This window comes from Colossoma macropomum, unplaced genomic scaffold, assembly GCF_904425465.1.
Source record: "Colossoma macropomum unplaced genomic scaffold, Colossoma_macropomum, whole genome shotgun sequence".
In the NCBI taxonomy this organism is placed as follows: Eukaryota; Metazoa; Chordata; class Actinopteri; order Characiformes; family Serrasalmidae; genus Colossoma; species Colossoma macropomum.
The window spans coordinates 33338634-33364399 of record NW_023494790.1 but is presented as its reverse complement, the minus strand read 5'-3'; the positions used below and the strand labels follow the sequence as shown (position 1 = coordinate 33364399).

Here is a 25766-nt window from a genome sequence, read left to right as displayed (position 1 = left end):
TTCAGTCTTTGAGATGTAAGCAAAGTCATTCAGAACGGTTTACTTAAAATTTCTTTATAGTGGTGGTGAATGGAACCAGGAGTCACCATGTCTAATGATAAATATGTAATAACTTTCTGTGAGGGAGCTTTTAGAGGTGGACGTCTGGTTCCTATCACCACCACTGTGAACAATTCTGACTCTGCATTTCTTCCAAACCACTGACTTTGTTTACTTTATAACCTTTTAATTCTGCAGAAATCTTCCAGAATTACGCCATGTGTTTCAATTTGAGCAGATCTGGCAAGAGATCTGACCCAATTTTAAAGAGACCACATCCTGTATTTTTCTTGTATTTTCCTCCACTTATGTTGTTTGTATGATTATGTCACCAAAACAGTCACAATCTACTTTTACATGACATGATTTTGGAATATGCTCTATTCTGATTGGCTGCCCCGTTTTAGTCTTCATTCAAAAAAGAAGTGAAATCTGTGACACTCCTTATGACCTCAATGAGTGTGTTTATATGCACTCAATAATCCAATCATAATCGCATTTCTGCAGTTATCTGATTATTCAAATGGTCAAGTAAACAGCACACTCCGATTTCTTCGATCGGATTAAGGTCTAGAAATCCGATTAGGTCTAGAAATCTGATAAAGAGAGCTGGAAACCAAATACATGCTTGACGAAGTGAAGGATTTAAATATTCTTCAACTTCTAGATGACGTATGTTCATATTTCCAGGTAAAGTGGTGCGATGTTTTTTTAAATCCACCATATGAAGTTTGAGTTTTACATTACATTTACGTCACGTCTTCTTCTGTGAGTTTATTGGCCAGTTGCAAAGCAGAAATCTGATTACTGTCTGACTCATGTAAACACATTGATCGGATTACTGACAAAATCTGATTTTCTGCAGTTATCGGATTATGGGTGGGTGGGGCTAAACTACTATAGGCTAAATAAGTGGATACATACAAAAGCATTGATTTTCATAAAAACAACTAATGGAAAACAGACTTTTTGGATATTGGACGGGGGATCCAACAGGGGAAGTTCACACAGCACATTAAACTCATTTCAAGTTAAAGAAAACATCTGTTTTCAGTGATGTTGTCTTTCTGAAGGATTCTTCGGATCAGGTCTTACCAGTTGCACATATGGGAGCAGTTTGGCTACAATGGAATCAGTGACCTTCTCCACGGCCTCCAAAGCGGGAACGATGGCTGCCGCGTAGAAAGAAAAAATGACTCGCAGCTGCGCACAGCGTCCATCATGGACGAACCCCGAATAGGCCTGTGAGAACATCAACACCGTTAATCAGTTTTCAACACGTCAGCCACAATCGCAAGTAAAGAGAATCCAGGTAAAGATGGTTTACCTTCACTGACTTTGTCACCATGGTGCAGATGAAGTCCATGAAGCCCAGATCTTTATAGCAGTGAGTGAGTAAAGTGCCTCTGGCCAAAGGAACTCCAGGTTTCTATAGAGAGATTACAGATCACTGTGAAGTGGCACCATCTAGCGGCAAAGTGCCCAGTGAGTGGAAGCACAAGGTAGGTGTTTCTAATAAAGTGGCCAGTAAGTGGAAGCACAAGGCAGGTGTTTCTAATAAACTGGCCAGTGAGTGGAAGCACAAGGTGGGTGTTTCTAATAAAGTGGCCAGTGAGTGGAAGTACAAGGTAGGCGTTTCTAATAAACTGGCCAGTGAGTGGAAGTACAAGGTAGGTGTTTCTAATAAACTGGCCAGTGAGTGGAAGCACAAGGCAGGTGTTTCTAATAAACTGGCCAGCGAGTGGAAGCACAAGGTAGGTGTTTCTAATAAAGTGGCCAGTGAGTGGAAGCACAAGGTGGGCGTTTCTAATAAACTGGCCAGTGAGTGGAAGCACAAGGCAGGTGTTTCTAATAAACTGGCCAGTGAGTGGAAGCACAAGGCAGGTGTTTCTAATAAACTGGCCAGTGAGTGGAAGCACAAGGTAGGCGTTTCTAATAAACTGGCCAGTGAGTGGAAGCACAAGGTAGGCGTTTCTAATAAAGTGGCCAGTAAGTGGAAGCACAAGGCAGGTGTTTCTAATAAAGTGGCCAGTGAGTGGAAGCACAAGGTGGGTGTTTCTAATAAAGTGGCCAGTGAGTGGAAGTACAAGGTAGGCGTTTCTAATAAACTGGCCAGTGAGTGGAAGTACAAGGTAGGTGTTTCTAATAAACTGGCCAGTGAGTGGAAGCACAAGGCAGGTGTTTCTAATAAACTGGCCAGCGAGTGGAAGCACAAGGTAGGTGTTTCTAATAAAGTGGCCAGTGAGTGGAAGCACAAGGCGGGCGTTTCTAATAAACTGGCCAGTGAGTGGAAGCACAAGGCAGGTGTTTCTAATAAACTGGCCAGTGAGTGGAAGCACAAGGCAGGTGTTTCTAATAAACTGGCCAGTGAGTGGAAGCACAAGGCAGGTGTTTCTAATAAACTGGCCAGTGAGTGGAAGCACAAGGCAGGTGTTTCTAATAAACTGGCCAGTGAGTGGAAGCACAAGGTAGGCGTTTCTAATAAACTGGCCAGTGAGTGGAAGCACAAGGTAGGCGTTTCTAATAAACTGGCCAGTGAGTGGAAGCACAAGGTAGGCATTTCTAATAAAGTGGCCAGTGAGTGGAAGCACAAGGTAGGCGTTTCTAATAAAGTGGCCAGTGAGTGGAAGCACAAGGTAGGTGTTTCTAATAAAGCGGCCAGTGAGTGCACATAGATACAGAAACAATTATACTGTGGAGGAAAAAAATAATTTGAAAATGACCTAAAAAAAACAGATTTAAAGCTTCTGAATTCCCTGGATAACAAAAGTGTTCACCTGAAGTCCATGCAGCCAATGCCATCTGTGGGTGGGGTCGTCAATCTTCAAAAGCTGAATTACTCTCACAAACAGTTTGGTGTCATGATACGGTAACACACAGGCAATCAGGCTATCCTGGTTATACAAGTGAATGTGGAACCTGAAATACAACCAGAACAGTAACACATAAATACAAATACATCATATTCAATTGAGACTGTGCAGTACGACCATAAATAAATCCAATACAATTATGTCATCCTTAGTACTGATAAAACTGTATTGATACACAGAGCACCAAGAATTTGTTTTATTGAAGATTAATAGATTAAAAGCATTAGTTAATTAATAAAGTCACTGTTTCTGCCATTGTTCCGATTCCCTGTCCAGGCAGGAACACTACAGCTATACCAATAAGAGGACATACATGCACACATACTGACTGTTATACCAAGAGACCTTGTTCAAGACTTCTAACAATACATTCAGATCTCTCTGAATGAGAGCAACTTATAAATATGTAATATATAATTAGTGGAACAAAGTGTAAACTTATTATTTATTAGAGTTTTATTACACAAAGAAAGTTTTATTTTGAATGTAAAAATGCACAATATATCACAATATGACACATTACAATAGTTAAACAAATATTTAGAGCTTTACTATGTAAGATTTGGGGATTTGGAGACCTCTCTGGTGGAAATGTGTAACTGCAACATGCAGAACATGTCATTTGTAATCTGAGTTCAAACCTTTGCTTATAACTCTACACCCAGTTACCCAGTTATGAAGCTGCCATGTAACCGTCCACTAAGAGAAGAAGACATGTTCTAGACGGTCTACCTGTGTATGAGCCACTCCAGACACTTCAGAGCCGGTTTGAGCAGGAAGTAGGGGGACAGGCGGGTGAGGAAGAGGGAGATGCTCTTGTCCAGCTTCTGGTTGACCTCTTTGGACTGCACACCTCGCTCCAGGCGTACAGACGCCTCGCTGAAGAGCGTCTCCTGGAACTCCGCAAATGCTGGTTCGATCCCCAACAGCTCCTCCAGCCCCGTACAGCCTGAGCAACAGAGACGAGATCAAACACTTCACTGAAAAACTCACTGCAGAGTGAAATACGACCCAGTCTACAGACTTAAGACAAGAAATTTAGCATGTGAGGAAGAAAAGTAGGATACGGTCATGTTTTAAACTGAGTGAAAGTCAGTGGGTTAAGATTAACCTACTTAGAAAGAAAACACTTCTGGCTTTAAACCAGAGGGCCAAAGTCTGGGCCTGGAGGAATAAAGTCCACAACAGTTTGACAACTTCAAGCTCACATGGTTCAACTCACCAGTTAATGGCCAGATTTAATGTATTTAAAAGGGAAATCACCAAACTGTGCTGGACTCTGGCCCTCCATTCAGCCCTGGATGACTGCAATCATCATGAACCCCAAAAGCCAAACACACTGAATATTACGGGCGTCACAATATTGATGTTAATATTGATTCTTTTCGATTTGGGGTTGTGATACAATCCACTGCATATCGGAGACAGTAATATCCCCTCTCACACTCATTTCAGCCACATTTTACACAGAAACACAAGGTCTGATTGTAAATTAACTTGTAATGCTTCAATGAATATTAAGATGAAACCGTAGAATTTATATTTACTACGTTTTTTCCTTCTTCCGTAAAGTTGTAATTTTAGAGATACAAGGTTTTTGATATATATATATATATATATATATATATATATATATATATACACGCACACACACACACACACACATACATACGTAGACACACACACACACATACAAAAAAAGGGAATCACCAAAAAATTAACAAATTAAAAATTGTTTTAGCATGTCTTTTCTGATTCTGTATCTAAAATGTTCTGTATCGTGATGCCCAAATGACAATCCATATCATATCATGAAATCTGCATAGCGTTACACCTGTGTTGAATACAGACGCATGGTTGTTTTTGCCACTGCATTCAGGGAATCAGATATTTCACTGATCTTAAGTTTGTGAGTGTGTGAGAGGCTGTAATGCGCTGATTCCGTAAAGCGTGAATGTGTTGCTCCTCTGTTACCGAGTGCGTAGAAGTTGTCTTTGTCCAAAGTGGCCGCATGTTTCGGGTCAAACAGGAGCGAGACGGTCTCCCTCCGTGTGAGCACTTCTGGAGCATTCTGGGGCAGCGCGAGCCGCTTCAGCTGATGGGCTAACGAAGTCATATTCACAACCTGCGGAGAGAGAGAGAGACAGAGAGGAGAACACAGTTTGAATTGGGGTGGGGAGAAAAAAATGTTGATATAATGACATATTTTTGGGGGGTATAAGCATGGAAATATTTCTAAACATGCAAATGTATACCTCACAGTTCTGCTCTGAAAACAGTGAAATGGACAAAGCTTAACGAGAGGAAGTTTCAGAGGCGCAACACTACTTCACATCACAACTCTATACACGCCTTAAATGTTTTATGATAATATCTTATTGTGGCGTCTGAGGTCTCCATAGAGAATCACACTGATTTTTTCAAAACGTCTGCAGAATGAAATCACTATGACGTAAAGAGAGGTTGGGTGTGAAATGGTTAATTGTAAAGAAACGTAATGGTTGGGATTCCTAAATGACTTGGATGTCTTTACAGTGGTGCTGAATGGAACCAGGGGTCACCATATCCACAACACAAATATAGCCATTTTATTCACTATCCAAAACAGGTGGAATACGCCTATAACACAGTTTTATTGTGCCAACGATAGCGACAGCGATCTGTCAACACAAAGGGCAATTCCACCATTTTTTTTCAAAATTTCTTTGCATGGAAGTCAACTGTTAAGACGTAAACAGAGTCATTCAGAGTGGTTGTGAAACGCTTTGTTCTAGAGAAACTTACAGAGTCAGAACTGTTCACAGTGGTGGTGATAGGAACCAGACGTCCACCTCTAAAAGCTCCCTCACAGAAAGTTACTACGTGAATACGCAACCTGATGTCTAAGATATTGTTAGTTCTGAGATAAACATCTGGGCTACAGTGTACTATCTCAAATCTATTCATGGTAGAGAGATACATGTACAGTGTTACAAGGCATCCCACAAGAGGCCCCCTTCCGCTCTGTTTTATCATCACCAACATTACATATATAAACTCAGAAGACACGTGTAGGTTCTCTGGTGGTTTTGGATGGTAAGTAAAATGTCTATATTTGTGTTGTAGTCATGGCAACCCCTGCTTCCCATCACCACCACTGTAAAGAAACCTGAGTCTCTACAATGAACCAATTCACACCCAACCACTCTGAATGACTCTGTTTACATCTCAACCACTGAATTAGGCAGAAAATTTGAAAAATCGGTGGAACTCCCCTTTAAAGTTTTCTTCCTCCCAGTTACAGGCCAATCAAAATCATCATGACCCTGTCAACCCTTTCCTTTACACGAGTCACTAAACCCTTTCACAGCTGATACTCATAGCTGTTTAACTTGTTCTGTCTAACATGCAGACATATAAACAAAATCACATCAGAAGAGCGACTAAAGTGTCAACAGACTGTTTAACAGCGTCTGTTTTAGCCACGAGGCTGAACCTGTCTTTATTCTAACTGACCGTTCCACCTTAAATTTGTAAGGTGGAACGGAGAATTATGAAAACAAACTACTGTCAGAACATCCTTCACCCCAAACGTGTATGTTTATCTTACCGTGTGGACTAAAGCAGGCGTTAGGGGCGTCTATGGAGCTCAGACAGAGGAACACACAGCTTATAAACCTTTATAAAACTCTAAAACAGCTTCTCAACGTGTCCGAACCCCCCTCCGCTCCATGTGCTGCTCACACCGCCTCCGCTTCTGTGCTCCTGCAGTCTGTGCAGTCGGTTCACACAGTGTGAACTCCGCTGCCCCTAGCGGAGCGGAGGAGCGCTGCACATGCGGACACTCTCAACAAGTGGTGCAGCTGTAAGAACAACCATAACTCTAACTTAATTAAAGGAAGAGAACTTTATAATATTACAGAACTATTTACACACAGAAATATGTATGATATTATATCATGCAGGATATTATATATTATAACAATCAATGTCCAGTAAAAGCCTACATTATCCCTTTTCCTGTTATTTGACCATGTAAACTTTAATTGTAGCCTTTTTTGATGCTGGCTGTTCTAGAGAGTTCATAGTGGTGGTGATAGGAACCAAATGTCCACCTCTAAAAGCTCCCTCACAGAAAGTTACTGAAGAAAATGGTTATGAATTCACTGCCTTATGTCTGAGACGTTGTTTTATGATAGTTTTGTGACAAAGTTTTGGCTTAAAATGTATTTTTTAATACATACAAACACGTGGAGAGCAGAGGGGTGTAGAGAGGCAAAATAGTCCCCAAAGAAAACAATGTTTTTCAGATTTTCCACTATTTTACCGTCGTCAACATTCAATATATAAACTAGGAAGACTTGTGTGGGTACGCTGGTGGATTTGGATTGTAAATAAAACGGCTGTATTTGTGCTGTAGTCATGGCGACGTCTGGTTCCATTCACCGCCACTGTGAACCGAGAAATCTGAGTCTGTAAGTCGCTCTACCGTGAACCGCTTCCCTTTAAAACAGCGTGGCTTTGTTTGCAGCTCAACGACTGAATTTTGCGTAAATTTTGAAAAAACAGTGTAGTTCCCCTTTAATTCAGCGCCGCGTGCTCTTGCAGGAAGCCGGCGCGCGCTAGGACCCAGCGGCGGCGCGCGAGCCTCCTCTTGTCCGTTGCGCGAGCGCGGCGCAGATCCGCAGAGCAGAGAGGATGAGGATGAGGGTGAGGGGAGGCGCGCGGGATTAACGGTGGGCACGCGTTGCGCGCGGTCAGTCAGGGCTTGGGTTCGCGCGGCGATGCTCGGAAGGCCATGATGAAGACCGACTCCTCCTCGTCGTCCTCCTCGAGGGCCGCGCTGCCCTCGCTGCATCCGCACGATGCCGGGAGCGGCCGCGCCTACGGCTCCAACGTGCACCGCATCAAGAGCCTCTTCATGCAGATGGGCGCGAGCCCGGACCCCCCCGCGGCGCCCAGAGCCGCGCGCGCCCCGCTGCCCCGCGCCGGCAGCCTGAACGAGCGCGTGGACCATGGTGCTCTGCTGAAGCTCGGCGCGGAGGGCGCGAGCTCCATGGGCAGCATCACCTCCTCCATCAGCACCTCCTCCATCAGCAGCATCACCTCCTCCATCAGCACCTCCTCCAAGCTGCAGGAGACCAGGAGGATCTTTGAGCGGCAGCAGGAGGAGGAGGAGGAGGAGGAGGAGGAGGGCGCCGCCAGCCGGAGCGCGCTAAAGAAGGAGCGGACCGCCGGCCTCCAGCACGGGCGTCTGGACGTGGTGGCCCGTTTCAATGGCAGCACTGAGTCACTGGACGGGCCGGACGCGGCCGAGGCCGTGTCGCCCACGGTCAGCCAGCTCAGCGCCGTGTTCGAGCGGGCGGCCGAGCTGCGCTCCAACCTGCACCGCCTGTCCTGCATCAGCACGGGCAGAGCACGACCCGCCCCAGCGCAGGAGCACAGGGGCCCCCGCAGGGGCCGAGAGGCAGAGGGCACTGCCGATGACCTGAAAGAGAACAGGGAGGCAGAGCGGCAGGCCGAGTCTTTAAGGGAAACCAACGGCGAGGCCTCGGAGACGGACCCTGGGGCCGCTGGGGCAGAGGTCAGCGGGGCGAGCCGGGCCAGTTGCTCCGTGGGGGTCAGTAAGGAGGACGATGGGGATGATGATGCCACCCTGAAGGAGGATTCTTCAACAGGGGCCACCCTGGTGGAGGGCAGCACGTACAGTGCTGCGGGGGAGGACTCCGGAGGCAGTCAGCTGGGGGACGAAGACGACGAAGAAGAGGAGGCCTACGAGCCCGAAGCGACCTGCCTGGAGGTCCCAGGGCTTCCTGTAGAAGAGGAGCCACCGCCGAGCCGCAAAATCCGCTTCAGCACCGCGCCGATTAAGGTGGGTCACGCCGGCAGTAGCCTGAACCTCAGTAGGCGGTTTCTGGCCATGTTGAGCAACGAAACACCCCTCAGAGTGTGGCCTGTGAACCCACAATGAGGCTCAGCCACTCTGAGAGGGAGCGGCTGGGCCGTGGAGCGGGAGACATGTTGTTGTGGTCAGTAAGAGAGTGTAGGACAGGGCAGGGCTGGGCGATGTGGCAAAAATATTATATTACGATACTTCAAGACGTTTTCACAAAACACGATATGCGTCATGATACTTAGTTTTTCTGAGATTTAATTAATTGGCACAGACAAAATAGAACCTGTATTGCCACATTGAAAAATGCTATAATAATAATAATAATAATAATACTAATACTAATAATACTAAATCCAGTTAAAGAGATCTAATTAAGCCCCTAGGACAAGGATAATCAAGTAGTTCTCACAAAGCAAACGTAGCTGTCATAAGAAAACATACTGTCTTCATAACTGAACAGTAACTCTGTAAAAATGTTTTTTTGTACCATTAAATATTTAGAATCACTGTTTTCAGTCAAACTAATTGGCGAAAACCTGTAAAAACCGAAGAAACGTAGCTTCCAGAATGATGACCAGAGCTGAGTCCATCATGATTGAGAAAGATGTACATTGAGAATTAAGTTATAATAAAATTAATATCCAGCGTGCCTCATCTTTGAAAAGTGGTGATCAAATCTCAAGGCCGATCTTATCAAGAAATGGCCCCAAATGGATCATTACAGTACAGTATTATTTGTCAGGTAATAACATCCACAACAACTGAAATATTGAACAAAACATCTGAAAATACCTTCTGTTGTCTAAGTCACAGTATTTAAACCTAAACTACTGAAGTTATTACTGAATAGTGAACTTAAAACCTGTCCTAGCATGTTAGCTAGCAAAATGAGCTAACTAGCTAAACATCTCAGAAGTGTGTTAAGAAGAAAACTGACACCACAGAATCACAGGTTTGTTGCAGCACTGACTTGACAAGCCATCTCTTTGGAAATCATCTCTTTATTTAAGGCCCACACTGAAGCCCAGACAGCGAGCGTATATCGGTCTGCTGGTTTGAAAAGGTCGGCACCCCACTGACTGTTTGCCACTGCTGGTCCCCCCTTGGACCGCCCAGCTTATAGTCCTGCATACAAGCTCTAGCTAGTTTTTAATCTCCTCGAACAGATTTTAAACGCACAGAGACTTTTATTTTAGAAAATAAACGTACACAAATTTTACAAACAACCAACAGGCCTAATCATGACGAGGCCTGGTGTAAAATGGTTCTATAGAAAATGTTGTTGCTGACACTGAGCTGGATTAAAATGATTTACTAGTCTAATTTACAAAGTATAACTAAAGAAAAGAAGGAAAGAAAGATCAGTAAACTGGACTGTGAGTGGAAAACGAGCGATGATAAGTGGACTTTTGTCCATTACTCTGCTTAACCGCCAGTGGGCCGCCCGGAAAACGCTGAGCAAAACGCCAGTGGGCCGCCAGCTTTGCCATTAGCGGGCCGACAGTGGACCACTGTGCTCTTGCTATCAGGGAAGCAATAGCCTATCGCTAACATAGCTAACGTAGCCTCTTCATTGTGCTGCTGTTGAGTGATAAAACACTCTTTTCTAAATTAGATAGTGCTAGAAACCCCCCTGTATGTGCCTATACTATTCAGTGGATCTTGATAGTGCTGTGTTTAGCGCTTTTCTATAGATCCTACTTAATTGAAAAGAACTGAAAAATGTATAAGTTTGGGGATTGGAGCTGGAGGAAACTCGCTAATGGGCTGGATTTGGCCCATCTCAGACAGAAAATGGACTATATTGAAAATAGATTATAATATATGTACTTTTATCCTGTATTATGTGATGTGTTGACAACAGATTCCAATAAACTCTCATATGGAATGGGTCGCTAATTGGCGATCCCTGGCGCAGGCCTTTCAGTGGCCTACAAACTGACTGTCACTAATCACTTATTTAATGCTAGGTGCTGTGGTAGATGGCTGTCTTGGGACCGATGTGTGTGCGTGAGACATTAGTCCACTGTTCAGTGTGTGTTTTGTGAATGCACTGGTGTCTCCGATGGTTCACGGTGCAGAATGGACATCATCAGTGAGGCCGTAGAGTCCTGCAGCAGCTTTCTCTCTGTCTCTGAGCTCTGGCTAAAGCAGCTTAGCCTAACGCAGGTCCCTTTTCAGCACACTTTGCCTTCGCCAACTTCCACTCACCACTCAGAAACACGTCACACCTGCTTTAGACAAGTGGTCACTCACAGTAGAAGACTCATCCTCGGCTAGGTTAGCCTAACAGCAGCGTCCTAACATCAAACGAAATGTAGTAAATGTAGTATTAGCTTAAGGATGGCTATGCTGGAAACGTTAAATGCGCGTGCCAAAGCATAAACAAACCACCAACCTATTAGAAAGTAGCTGAATAACATGACTTAAATAGCTTTAAATAGCATTAGCATTATACAAGGTTATATATTTGTATCTGCTAACCCTGCTAACCCTGCCCAGCATGAATTCCTGCTGGTCTTGTTTATGCTGGTGTGGTGCTGGTTCATGCTGGTTGACCAGTATACCAGCATCCAAAACACAACATATGCTGTTTTTGTTGGTGACCAGCACATTAACTTTCATTGCTGCTCTCTGCTTCCATGTTGAAGTGGAATTGCAGGGCAGTGCAACACATCGAAACTAGAAACGGGGCGTCGCATCGCACCTCATCGCTCTTTGGGCCTCACAGCTGGTGCAGACAGCTTCACTGATCGTAAAAGGAGCGTTTTGGTTGTTGCTGCTTGCGTCACTTGCTGTTTGGGCACAGTGTAAGGCTGGCTTTACCTGGTGAAGCTTAAATGAGACTTTAGCTGCTTGAAGCCTGCATGAAACCGTGAGTTGTATAGTGTAAAACGTCCTGCAACTCATCTGAAACTCAGCCACAACTGTTGCAAGCAAACAAGTTTCATGAAGCAGCCAATCAAAATGGCGATAACGCATCACACAATCATATCAAATGCCACACTTTTAAACAGATCAGTTGACCCCGACTGACTCAAGATTGGTAGCTGTTCGTTTTGTTGCTTTCCTCAGCCACAACAACAAACGCGACTTTCTCGAAGTGAGCGTTTCTGAAATTAGCTGCGTTAACTAGCCAGCTAATGCTAACAGCTGTTTAGCTGCTTGTTCATAGTTTGTTCTTGGGTCATTCTACAGAAACGTCCACTTTTCTATCTGTCCGTAGGAGTCACTGGTGTTACCGATCCTCATTGGTGTTAGACATAAGAAACAGAGACATTTTAATGAAAAATACATTTTACAAAATGGCTGCTGCAGAGCATCAAACCCCATGTTGTCAATCATGGAAGATCCACTAAAATATGTAATTTAATCCATTTGTATTCTAATTTTTAACAATTACCTAAGAATAAAGTCGGTCACACCAGTGACTTCAGCTAAAAGCTTCATATGAAATCATGAGCTAAATGAGAAAATCTCTGATAACTGAAAGACACCATGTGCTTTTCTTCATAGATCCTCAGAAAACAGGTAAAAGGAAATAAAGTCATAATGTCATCAGTGTGATTTTTATTTAAAAATAAGAGATTTTTTGTTACACAGTATCACCAGTGACACGACTCCTGGGGAACTTTCATTTTATATGAATTTATAGGAATTCTATATGATTGATTTAAAAACCAATATTGCTAAATTGATGGACCAAGAAGGTGTAGCTGTTAAAATAACTTACTGTTTTTTAAAAAAATATAAATAAATAGTAACCGTAACATGTGAATTGCTTCGTGTAACTGAGTTGTCAAGTTGTATAGAAATTATGTTGCTGACTGCATGAAAGTTTCACCGTGTGAAGCCAGCTTTAGTGAGCTAAATGGCTAACTGGCTAACCATGCAAATTTTGTGATGCAGAACTTAAGATTTCTGAGTATAACATAATATTTGTGAATATATGCTTTGTCTGGCAGTAAACTTTGCCTTAGTGGTGTAATGTCTTTATTTTGTAGTTGTTTTATGTTGTAGAGAAAGGACAGCGCTTCCCTAGAAACAGAGAGAAATTAACCGTTGTAAAAAGTGTTAATTAATACTCAAACAGCACGTGAGGTTGTGGTCAGTTTAATCTGGTGTCCATTTTAAGAAAACAATATTGCTTTCAAAAAAAAAGAATTTCCGCTCTTATACTCTTATTTTTTCTTATTTAGCACATTAGATATAGTTAGTTACAGGGCCCATATTTTGGAACATTTTCCTCACTTTTTTAAAATAAAAGTTACCAAGGTTTCAGAATATACCATTTTCTCTCCAGTCCATACAGTCCATGTATGAAAACTAAGCTTCAAAAACAGCCCAATTCAAATTCACTGTATTTGTGATGTCACAGAAAACAACTCATACCTGCGACCATTCAGCCTACACCAGGGGTCGGCAACCCAAATGTTAAGAAGAGCCTTTTTGTCCGTTCAGTAAAAATCAAACCACCTTGAGAGCCACAACATTTTACGTCCATTTTACCGTCTTGCCTGTAAATGTGTCTCAGTATGTGCTGATGTGATAATATAGGCTAAAAATATAATATAAACAAAAACACAGACTTACTTTGCTCTGCTTTAAGCTTTATCTCAGCTATAGCCACTTTTCTCGCATCTCCGGCAGGAAACTTTTCCACAAAAGTAGAATCGTTTCTTCTAAAAAGTCTTTCAACGTTCGACTTTTTACGAGGCTGAAGTCGCTTCTCATTCACCAGCTTCTTGTTCGAATTTTCCCGTTCCACCTTAAATGGTGCCTGAGGCACGAGAACTGCTGCACTATTTAAAGTAGAACGGTAGAATTCGAACAAGAAACTGACTTCAGCTTTGCGACTTTTTAGTGTTTGGCAGTTTCTCATTGTAGATTAAACGTATCCGGAAACCAGCTGGAGTGATTATAAATGCAAATAAGTCCATTCGTCTCCAAATTATCGATGTTCGTCTTAAATCTCTCTCTTCATCTTTTTGTTAGCTACTAGCTAGGTGAGATTGTTGTCTGTGTTGTTATGGTGGCCAGCAGTCTGCGTGCCAACCTTCAGGGTTAAAAGTCAGTGAATTTAAGTCCATTTATTGTTAAACTGTGTTGAACGATCAGCAGAGCTTTATTTTACTGTAAAGGAGGATTATTTTATTTTTACCTACAAATCTAATTCTGCTGTGGAGCCACAGCAGGGCAGTAAAAGAGCCACATGTTGGCGACCGCTGGCCTGCACCATTTTAGCTCCGCCTTTTCACTCTGAAGTTATAAGTAGCGTTTCAGCCGAGACAACTTTTTGAATGAGGCACAGCCAATCAGAACGGAGCCTATTTACATATATCAGTCTTAAAGGCCTGTTTAATTCTGTGGGATACAGAGAGGTTGGGAAGTGGTCATGTGAAAATGAATTATGACTGTTTTTGGGAAAGAAAGCCACACAAATGTTAAAATAGGGCCTCAGGGGGAAAATAAAAGACTAAAAATGTAGGCTGTGGGCATTTAATTGAGTGTATTTTATAACAGAAATGAACACATTATAATTAAATAACCCTGCAATTTAAACCATCACAAAGAGACCCATGTGGACCGCTGACTTCATTTATTTAATAAGATCAACACCTCATTTTCTGCAGCGCAGACAGAGAGAAATGCAGAAATATGACAGGATTCGAGTGGGTGTAGTAGAAATCTCATCTCCGGCCTGGACTGTGAAAATGTGAAACTGACTGCTCTTGCGCTGGTTAAAGGGAAACTCCATCCAAAATAAAAAATCGAACTGTTGCTTTGTATGTTGTAAACACATGTACCATACTCGCATCTTACAGCGGTGCTGCATTAAGAGATGTTCCAGTTTAAGGACGTTTTTGATGATATATCTTGAAGGTGAGAGGGACTTTTTGAAAAACTGCAACTGATTTGGGGTATTTTTGGGGTGCTAGCTGTTTTGAAACGTTTTTGGTTTCTATTAGCTTGTGAATGCAGAAGAAAGGTAACTTTACAGCTAGGCAGCCTTAAGAAAACCTTATTACAGCCGTGTAACTGTCTTAAAGTCGTAATTATAACTGAGATACTCAAACAAACAGAAATGACTCATCAGATGAGGAGGACAAGCTAATCGCTGAGGTTAGCAAAGTAGCTGGTTATCTAGGTACTTTACCTCATGTCAGTCTTCTTTTCTTTGGCTGAAAGGGTAATAAAATTGTATCTGGCATCCATTTTGTGCTGAATAAAGAAGGAATTGCTTTTTCTTTCATGATTTTCTTTGAAGACTGAGGTTAGAATTATGCTAATGCTAGCTTGCTTGTATTTTCCTACCAGCAAAACCAGCAAATGTTGTGTTTTGGATGCTTGTATGATGGTCAACCACAAAGGCCATGCTGGGTGACCTTCTTAACCAGCACGAGTCCAACACCAGACCAGAATAAACCAGTATGCTAGTCTGCTCTGTTTCTTTCAGCAGGGTTATTAGCCTGCAGCTCAGTGGCTAGGCTAGCAGTCAGGTTGGGTTGACACCACAGGTATTTCCAATGGCTGTATGACTTATTTGAACAGTGTATGCTAAAACACAGATTCTGAAACATGAACATGATGTAAATTTGTGAATTTTGTCAGACTGGTGAAGCTGAGGGACACAACTCGACGCTACTGAATGCTGCACAACACTTTAAACTCTAGCTTTAGGCCGGAGTGCCCCTTTAAGAGCCGCGTGGCCCAAACGCTGTTTAATCCCCAAAAACACAGTAAAGGTTTACAGGCAGATGTGCGCTAGTCTGAAATCAGTATGAGGTTCTGTAGAATCAGAGAGCGCGATGGAATGTCACTGCAGCTCTTTAATAGGAGTAAAAATAGCCTTCAGACAACAGCTGCAGATGGAGAAATGAAAATGAGATTTCAGCTCTGAGACACAGTTCTGTGGCTGAAACACTGCCTGATACTGATGATCATATGTGTATGATATATGTATCAGATAGACAGTATATATGTGCTCCACATATTATGCATATATGTGTTCACCCACCTATCAGACCGTTAAAGGCCGCGTATGATGGAAAACCAAGATGTTCTGAATTTAATGTAGTTATAAACTTAGTTAAAGGCCCAATCCCATTTCTTCTTTTTACCCCTACCCCTTGTTTTTGAGTGTCACCCTAACCCCTTGGAATGGAGTTACAATGGGTAGTGGTTGAAATCTTGCCCTATGACCCTCAAATAATAAAAAAAAAAAAACATGCTATAGAGGTTCATTCATTCATTAACAGGGTACTAGCGCTGCTCTGTAGGCGACCTGGCCCGACTTCAGTGATAGCAGAGGAGGGTAAAGTTCAGCTCCTCACTGCTGGGCTTTAGTTACATTTAGGGAATCATATGCCTTCAAAGAGTTGGGCAATTATTTATCATCGCCCACCCCTAATTCTTTGGTGATACAAACCTGAAGTCAGATATTCGCCAGCTTCTTGTTCGAATTTTACTGTTCCACCTTAAATGGAGCAGCAGTTACATTCTTGCGCTTCAGGCGTCAGAACTGCTGGACTATTTAAGGTGGAACGGGAAAATTAGCTAGCTAGCTACCGAGACATTAGCATACTTTAGCGATTTTTTTTATGCTTGTTATGAAGAAAACGACCATAATGCATTGAAACGACATTAAACTATGACAATACATGATTATCGTAATTTTGTAATGAAGAAAATTCTCACATTCATGGGTTTCTTTGGTCACTTGTTCAGCCATTTTTCCGGTTTTTCCTTTTTTTTCTCATATCACTCTGTTTGGAGTCTCTGAAAAACCTCTGTTTGGAGGGCCATAAAGCCCTGACACTTCCCCCTACTCCTCTATCTCAACAAAAATTGGAACACCCTAACCCTAGACATGAACGTGCAAAACAGAGGGCTAAGGGCTCAGTGGCAGGGGCGAGGGGTGAAATGGGATTGGGCCAAAGTGTCCAAATGGTTCACTCCTCAGTCCAAACAGTGCATATATGGAATTAAAGCTGCACAACTTTCGATTTTTTTTGTGATGTCACAAAAACCAGGCAGGCGTATGGGGATCTCTCTCTTTCTCTCTCCCTCTTCCCCCTTATTTTTTCTCTCCCTCCATTTTTCTCTCCCCCTCTCTCTCTTCGTCCCCTTTCTTTCTTTCTCTATCCATTTTCCCTTCTTTCTCTTGTCACTCTCTCCCTCTCTTGCCCTATCTCTCTCTCCATCTCTCCCTTTCCCCCCCTCATTTTTCTCTCTATCCCTCCTTCACTGTCTCCCTCTCTTGCTTTCTCTCTTTTTCTCCCTAGTTTCCTCTTTATCTCTCCTTTCTTTCTCTGTCTCACATCCTGTCTCATTTTTTCTTTATCCCTCCTTTCTTCTTCTCTCCTTCATCCTCCTTCATCACCACCCTGTCCATTTCAATCTCGCTCTCCCTCCTTTTTCTCCCTTTCTCCTCTTTTTCTTTCTCTGTCTCTCTCTCTCTCTCCGTCTCCCTTCACTCTCTCCCTGTTTTCTCTCTATCTTCCTTTCTTTCTTTCTCTTTTTCTGTCATTCTCTGTCTCTCACACTGGCTGCTTTGTTCTCTCACTCTGTTTCTGCTCCTCTCAGTCTCTCTCTCTCTCTCTCTCGATTGACTTCTCACCCCTTGCTTTTTCTGCTTCGCACCCACTCGCCCGGTTTTCACACTTCTCACACATCTCTCTCTCTCTCTCTCTCTCACTCTCTCTCTCTGTATCTCTCTCTGAGACAGAAAGGCCTCAGTGTGCTCCCCTCGCTGGGTGAATGTCAGTGGAGCTGCAGACAGTGAGGGTTTATGGAGATGAATGTGTAAAGGCCTCTGAGAGAACACAGTGTAATTAAGTCATAGATCTCCAGACAGAAGACCAGAATAGCTGCTGCAGCGTTACTCACCGCCGAGCCGCTCTGAACGCTGCGCATCAGTGATTATCACAGTGTCTCCTCGTCCGTCTCTCACTCTGAGTGACAGAGGGGGCTTCACCATTCGAAATGACCCCCAGACTAAAGAGACTGTAGCCGAAAACCCAAATAATAATAAATATGATGATAATCAGGACAAAAAAGCAAGGTTAAAGGGGAACTCCACTGGTATTTTTAAATTTCTGCGTAATTAAATGGTTCAGATGTAACAAAGTCATTCAGAGTGGTTTGGTGTGAAATGCGCTGTTCTAGAGAAACTTACAGAGTCAGAATTGTTCACAATGGTGGTGACAGGAACCAGACGTCCACCTCTAAAAGCTCTCTCCAGCAGTGACACTGAGGTGTTTAAAAAGTCCAGCAGCACTGCTGTGTCTGATCCACTCAGACCAGCACAACATACACTAACACCACCAAAACAATATATCAAACCACACATTCATTCAAGCTCAAATTTATTATAAAGAGGCCTCTGAAAAATGGACTTGGGAAGCTTCATGGTCACTCGCAGGTGTGCTGATGTTGATTTCACTCGAATATGATTCCTCGATCGTGTGGGTCTGTAAGCTACACAGGCGCTCTACTGCTGTTTCATTCTGTGGTTGTCTTGCTAGTTCAAGTGTTTTTAGCACATCCTGTCTTCACATCTGTGGAGTTTATTTTTGAACTGCTTCCTGTGTGTCATTTCATTCACTCATTTCACAGCTCCTCTGACTCATCCTCATCCACCCGCTCGCATGGATCAGCGCATGCACGGAGTCCTTAACTCTTTAACGGCACATACAGTCACGTAAAGCGTTGTTTTTTCAGTCCAGCGTGGCTCCAGTCATGTCCTCCAGTCCATATCACCCCTGAAAAGGTGAACTAGTGTTGCTCTTTTGCTTCTACCGGCTGATATTTTCTCATCAAGACAGGCAGAATTTAGGTTTTAAAAGAGAATTCCACTGAATTTTTAAAGTCCTGCATTGATAAATCATTAAACTGCACACTCATTCAGAGTAAATTGGTGTGAAATGCTCTATTCTAGAGAAGTCAGAGTTGTTCACAGTGGTGGTGATAGGAACCAGACGTCCACCTCTAAAAGCTCCCTCACAGAAAGTTACTACATGAAATATCCTACTGTCCTTTGTTGTAAGGCAGTATACTCCCCAGAGAAATTATTATTCAGATTTTCAATTAAACATCGACTCAGACCTTTTTATGAAAGGATATATGTATTTGTGTGTTTGCATTTAAATTTCCCACTTATATATGCAAATTTGAGCTCAAAATAAAAATTCACATTCAATAGGGCGAGTTTCATTTGCCATTTGTTAGTCTATACTAGTATTGACAGTTCATTTACACAAAGATTTAGATGCTTTATGAGTAGCTTTCTTTAAATTAAAATGTATTTCTGTTCATGCTGTTGGCCCCGCCCTGATGGGATGATTGACAGGTCTGTGAAAATGAAATGCAATCTGGCTGAATGCATTTTCAAAGGCATTTTGACACAGAATGAGTGCAGTAGGTGAGAATGTGTGATTGCATAGAGGAGAGGTGCTGCTTCCCTTTTACATTTGAATTTTGACATCTTTCTAGCTTGGTGTTCTCTTTGATAATGCAGGTTAAATGCATTATTAGAAAGTGAAAATGCAAATAAGATAAATTACATTTTGACAATTATTGCATAGTCACATTAAGCATACATATGCAGTTCTGGAAATACATTTTAATGTAAATAAAGCTACTCGTAAAGCGTGTAAATCTTTGTGTAAATAAAGTGTCAATACTAGCGCACCAAATGGCAAATTAAAATCGCAATATTAAATTTGAGTTCTCATCATTGCATATATGAGTGGGAAATTTAAATGCACACATACAAATGCATTGACCTTCTACATATGACATTTTCATTTTCATTTTGATGCTTGCATACTTTTTCAGTCTGTACGTGTGACCTTAATATGTAAAGACGTACAACATGGTCCGAAAAACACCCACCAAATCCAATCCTTCATTTTCTATAGGACTACATTAGAAACAACCATGCATTTCTCTCTTTCTCACTCTCTCAGCAGCCCACACACCTAGCGGCCCACCAGGAACTGTCCTGGTCCATTCCAGACTATCACCACCACTGGAAAGAGCTGGACAGTTTCCCCACAAGAAACCGCTTCACCTCCATAACCCTTTAAATCAGTAGTTCAGTACTGTTTGCTAGGTTTGCTGCTCCATAAGCGCTACACTAATTCTCACAAAATAATGTCCCAGAACTGGGTCAAACAGCTAAAGACATGATGTTCAGTCATGTTGCGGAGCTGTAAGAGTGCAGCGTCTCCGCAGGCCTCTTAGCCTGAGTGACCCACAGACATCAATACGCTTACCGTTAGCCACTGCTAGCAGCAGCTCTGACATCATTTGTAACGATCTGAATCCCACCGGCCGTGTAAGACATTGTTAGGGGATTAAAGCGCCCGCTACGCAGAGCAGCAGTGACGTGGGCTGCGGCGCTAGCATTAGCGTCATTCATGCCTTTAGTAGGGTGGCAGAGCCGGCGGGGGCGGGGTGGTACGGAGGGGAGTTCCTGGCCATCTGTTGAGGGATGTGACCTACTCTCACTCCATTTCAACTGGAGCATCACTCTCTCTCCCTCTCTCTCCAACCTTAATCCCGATGTTTGTGTCCCAGAGAGGGGCTGTAGGCCGCTCCAGCTGAACTCGGTGACTCTGCGGCCGAGGGGTCTCAGCCGGTGGATTTGCAGCAGGGTGGCGGTGGGGTTAGCCCACTAGTGGGAGCGGAGAAAGAAATGAAAGGTGTAAATTTTACACCTCATTTTTTAAATCATAATTCTCATTTGTTTATTGTAGTTCCGCTATCTAGCTCAGGAGGGGTTCCACCTTTTCTTGTGCATTGTACACTGCTTTATAGAAACTGTGGGCACCCCTTTTGTCACTAGGGTGGTATCCTCAATGGTACATTTCAGTACCTTTAGTCAGGGAACATAACTGTACCATAATCCACTGAAATGATATTTTCTAAGCTGTACTGACTCCACACACCCCGTCTCGTCTCCAGGCTTTTATTTTATTGTTCTGTTTTAAAACGTTCAGTTATGAAAAGGTACAAATACGAACTTTTCACCTGGAAAAACTTATTTAAGGTTCACAATCAGACCTTAAAACCACTGTTGAACTTTTGAGGGAACATTTACATTGTTTGTACCTGGATAAACAAAAAATGTACCTGCACAGAACCTTTATTTCTAACCGTGTGAAGTCATGCGTCTGTATTCTTTAGTGGGCATTACGTCCATATAAGCTGTTTTTCTCTATGAGAAAATTGAATGGGATTTTCGAAAATCCCTGTAACCAAAAAGCCAAACCTGATACATTTTGTTCTGTGTCCTTTTTGCCCCCAAACGTCTCTAGACCCTTTAAATTACAAGGTCGTTTAGCAGTCAAATATGAATATATATGAATATGGCTACGTACATGATACAAGCAACAAGCTACAAGTCTGCTTTTCAACACTGTTATATGGACCATTCTGCTGAATTAATTATATATTCACACCTTAGGTATTTACAAGGATTATATTATGATTTATTTAAACTCAAGGCATTGACTGTGATTGTAATAAGCTAAATATATTCAAAATCATCATTTATAGGGTAGTTTCTATTGGGAGGTGTCTGTCCCAAACCCTAACCCCTAAATTTACACTCATGGAAATAATACTTACATTTTTTTGTATTATTAAGTTTTTAAGTCTTTTTGATTTAAAGTATTTAGATTTATGAGAATAAGTCAAGAATAAATTAAATAAAAGTCTTTATTCGAAAAATCCCATGTTTTTCATGTCACTACCGAAAGTGTTTTAGTCCGTAGGCGGAGCCTTATTTTGGCCACGCCCCTGCATTTTAGAGCAGGAAGTGAGACTGCATCCTTGTCCCTCATGGCCACATGGTGAGCAGTTAGATCCCACTGTTTTGAAGTAAATGTGTCCCAAAGTTTCAAAATCAGTGTGGAACATTAAGAATTGTCACTATCGAAACAGACTTTCAGCAATTAAGTAAGATTTTTGTGTTTTAATAAAAATATGATGATTTTATTTGTGTACAACTGTTCAAAGCTGTGTTTGCTTGTCATGTACTGGCTAGTGTTTTTGAGTTCTGCTCCAAATGAGCTAAAATTGTCACTACCGAAATAGTCAGTACTGAAATATTGGGTAAAGATTCTGTAGTGTTGTGATTGTTTCGGTAGTGACACAATGGAATGTTCAGTCATTTGTTTGAATAAATATAACATATTTAAGGTATAGGGTTACTTAGAGCAAAAGGATTTTTGCCTGAAGTCCAAGTAAATTAAAAGTCCCAAATGTGTTTTCAACTCTGACTTTGGTAGAATCATACATGTAACAACAGCTGCTCAAACTGTAGACTTAAACTTCCAAGGCAGCTTAACTACCACATTTCACAGAGCGTACTGGGGTGTTTTGGTGAGGTTGCCAGTCTTGTCATGCCAGTTCAGTGCACAGGAGTGTTAGCTAATATTATCATCACCCTCGTTAGCTAGCTGATTGATTAGCATTACTGCTACTGAGTGCTGATTGGTTAGCATTGCTGCTACTGAGTGCTGATTGGTTAGCATTACTGTTACTGAGTGCTGATTGGTTAGCATTACTGCTACTGAGTGCTGATTGGTTAGCATTACTGCTACTGAGTGCTGACTGGTTAGCATTACTGCTACTGAGTGCTGATTGGTTAGCATTGCTGCTACTTAGTGCTGATTGATTAGCATTACTGCTACTGAGTGCTGATTGATTAGCATTACTGTTACTGAGTGCTGACTGGTTAGCATTACTGCTGCTGAGTCCTGATTAGTTAGCATTACTGCTGCTGAGTGCTGATTGGTTAACATTGCGGAGTGCTGATTGGTTAGCTTTACTGCTACTGGAGCGTTAGCTCAAATGTAGCAATAATTTGTATTTCGGCTCATTGGCAACCTCACAATTCAGAGGATCCAGTGATGCTCTGAGGAAAAATTGGACGTACAGCAAAACGTATCAGCTTTGGAACACTTGTGTTTGCCGAGAGGCACAACAGACGATTTTTGAAAATGCTGTTCAGTGTTGTAATAATATGGACATGATGCTGAATACAGAATGACAACTTGACTATACGGTGCAAGACTCAGCTACTCCAGCACTCTTGATGGCGCTATACTCTTTCCACTCATATGGAAAAGAAATACATGTAAGGTGTATTCAGTAAGTACATGGCCAAAAATGTTACATACGTGCTAAAAATATATTTAAAAATATTATATATTTCAAACGATAAATCCTTTTAGTCTCTGATGTTTCCAAACTGCCAACCTCAAAAAATGACCGCAGGATGTCGCTTTATGAAACATACATAATTCCTGTTTACATTACTGCTAGCTATGCATTAGCTGTGTAGCCTGTTTATGAGTTTGTTAGCTCGTAAGGCACACAAGGCTACATATACATCATCAAATAACGTGCGAATGTCTTCTTTCGCAACATCCCATCTGGCCCTGTCCTTGTCTTTCTCTGTTTCAGCCTTTTTTTATTGTTGTTGTTGTGGTCTTTTCCTTACTGGTCCTGCCTTCTTGTTATCTGTCTCACCTGTCTGTTGTCTGTAGCCCCACTCTTGCATTAATCCCAGGTGTTTCTAGTCTGTTCCAAGTATTTATACCCCTGCTTATGTGCTTTGTGTTTGCTTGGTGTTTTGTTCTCTCAGGCTCTGTGTTGGTTATTTCTCATTTTTTTCTGTTTCCTTCAAGTTCCTCTGTCCTTGGTTTCCTTTGTTTTGTTCAGTAGTGTTCTGCCTTTGTTTTGTCACCTGTGTGTCATGGATTGCCAAGAAAACTTTTGCATCCTGCCTCTTTGTCCCACCCAACGTTACATCTTTATGTGCTCCCTGTACAGATTTAACAAACGTCAATTCATGAAAACCCAAAATTAAAGATCTTGTCCATAATGTGAACCTTTTGTTTAATGGCTAGCCATAAGGAGTCAAGAAGTGAGTGGGAGTGGAGACTGTGGGCGGTTCGAGGGTAGGATCTGTGGATTTATGGCTGGTGGTGGTTTCCTGAGAAGGCTGGCATTTGTTTTATTGGGAATTTGCATATTGTTGTGTTGCTTGTGGCATGTAAAAAGGATTTAGAAACGCTAAAGCTCAGACAACTTTAGCGCTTATGCAATCCCCGCTGGACAGATGGCATCTTGGACAAACGATGCCAGTTTCTCAAAAAGCTTTATTCCCCGCAGATTCTTGTTCAAACCTCCTCCTTTGCCAGCCCTAAATGCCGTAATATACTGCTGTAAATAGCTGTCAAGTGTCTGAATATCCAAATCAGCCTCTGTTAGCACAGTACCTGCACGATCACGATCAGTAGCTTAGCATTGTCAAGTGAAGCTAATTGACTGCATGGCACTGCTGGAGATGTTTCATGACTACATTTGTGATTGCAAGAGTGTTCTGGTGGCAGGTGCTTTGACCCAGTCTAGGGTCAAAATAGTAACCCACCCACAGACCCAAACAAGACCACAGAAGGAGGAAGTAAAACATAACAGCCTTTAATTTTAACACGAGAATATAAACACGCCCAGGGTGCATCAACACCGTCTTTGGTACTTCTGGGAATGGTTGGTATTTCTGGACCGTGGTTGTGGTAGATGTTCACTCAGACTGGAGGACGGTGCCCAGAGAGGCTGTACGATATACTGTAGGCTGACTGGTATTGCGGTTTCAGCTTCAAATGCAGCCGCATGTAACTCATTTCACCATGGCGGTTAACTGCTCTCTCTTTTAATCCAAGATTAGATACTTAATTAAAGACACCCTGAAATACAAAATGTACTTTTTTACCTCGTTAGTTCCAGTACTGAGCCATGACTGTTAGAGCTGGGCCTTCAGTTTGGGCCATAAAACACGCCTCCACAACAGTGCTAGATTCTGCTAGCTTTCCTCAGGAAGTATTAGTGCTGAGTTAATGGACATCTGTCTCCTAAATGTGCTAAATCTGTCTCTGTGGAGCTAAATGGCTAAAAAGAACAATTAAACATGTTTTTAGCCATTTGTGAGGGACCTTCCTTTAATTAATAAGTCAAAGGATGTATGATATTAAAACATCAAAGAAAACTTAGCATCTTTCAATTTTTCTACAGTAAACAGGTTTCGGGTAGCAGGATGCTATTGAGCATTACTGAGGTTAGCATTACTGCTGCTAAGTGCCAGTTGTTTGGCATTACTGCTACTGTGTGCTAACAGTTTAGCCTTACCACTACTGATGCTGATTGGTTAACATTATTGCTACTGATTGCTGATTGGTTAGCTTTATTGCTACAGAGTGCTGCTTGGTTAGCATTGCTGCTACTGAGTGCTGATTGGTTAGCATTATTGCTACTGAGTGCTGATTGGTTAGCGTTACTGTATGTTGATTGGTTGGCATTAATGCTACTCAGTGCTGATTGGTTAGCGTTACCATTACTGATTGCTGATTGGTTGGCATTACTGAGTGCTGATTGGTTGGCATTAACGCTATTCAGTGCTGCTTGGTTAACATTACTGCTGCTGAGTGCCAGTTGGTTGGCATTGCTGCTACTGAGTGCTGATTGGTTAGCGTTATTGCTACTGAGTGCTGATTGGTTAGCGTTACTGAGTGCTGATTGGTTAGCATTACTGAATGCTGATTGGTTGGCATTACTGCTACTGAGTGCCAGTTGGTTAGCATTACTGCTACTAAATGCTGATTGGTTAGCGTTACCACTACTGATTGCTGATTGGTTAGCATTACTGTTACTGATTGCTGGTTGGTTAACATTACTGTTACTGAGTGCTGATTGGTTAGCAGTACTGAGTGCTGATTGGTTAGCACGGGAAGAGACTCGTGCTTGATTACTGCTAGCCTGGTATTTATCATGTATTTATCAGGTTAGTTAGCAGTCAGGATTGGTGGACACCACATGGATTCCTAATGGTATGATGTGCTTGCTGGGTATTGCTGTAAGAGAACATTGACTCTGTTATACTGATGAGGCTGAGGGCCGCGATGCTG

General features: G+C 42.3%; 2 protein-coding genes across 2 annotated transcripts in view; one reads left to right on the top strand and one right to left on the bottom strand.

Moving 5' to 3' along the window:
• heatr1 (HEAT repeat containing 1) overlaps positions 1 to 6644 on the bottom strand; it is a 41660-nt gene extending 35016 nt beyond the window's left edge. The window contains exons 1-6 of the mRNA XM_036573151.1: positions 6502 to 6644; positions 4887 to 5037; positions 3645 to 3861; positions 2817 to 2958; positions 1367 to 1468; positions 1135 to 1281 (exon numbers count right to left, since the gene is read on the bottom strand). Coding sequence (XP_036429044.1) covers positions 1135 to 1281; positions 1367 to 1468; positions 2817 to 2958; positions 3645 to 3861; positions 4887 to 5028 — 750 coding nt within the window. The 5' untranslated portion in view covers positions 5029 to 5037; positions 6502 to 6644. The remainder of the gene's footprint in view (positions 1 to 1134; positions 1282 to 1366; positions 1469 to 2816; positions 2959 to 3644; positions 3862 to 4886; positions 5038 to 6501) is intronic.
• Positions 6645 to 7626: 982 nt separating this feature from the next.
• ppp1r9bb (protein phosphatase 1, regulatory subunit 9Bb) overlaps positions 7627 to 25766 on the top strand; it is a 34624-nt gene continuing 16484 nt past the window's right edge. Inside the window, exon 1 of the mRNA XM_036573150.1 lies at positions 7627 to 8763. Within this exon, the coding sequence (XP_036429043.1) occupies positions 7690 to 8763 (1074 nt within the window). The 5' untranslated portion in view covers positions 7627 to 7689. The remainder of the gene's footprint in view (positions 8764 to 25766) is intronic.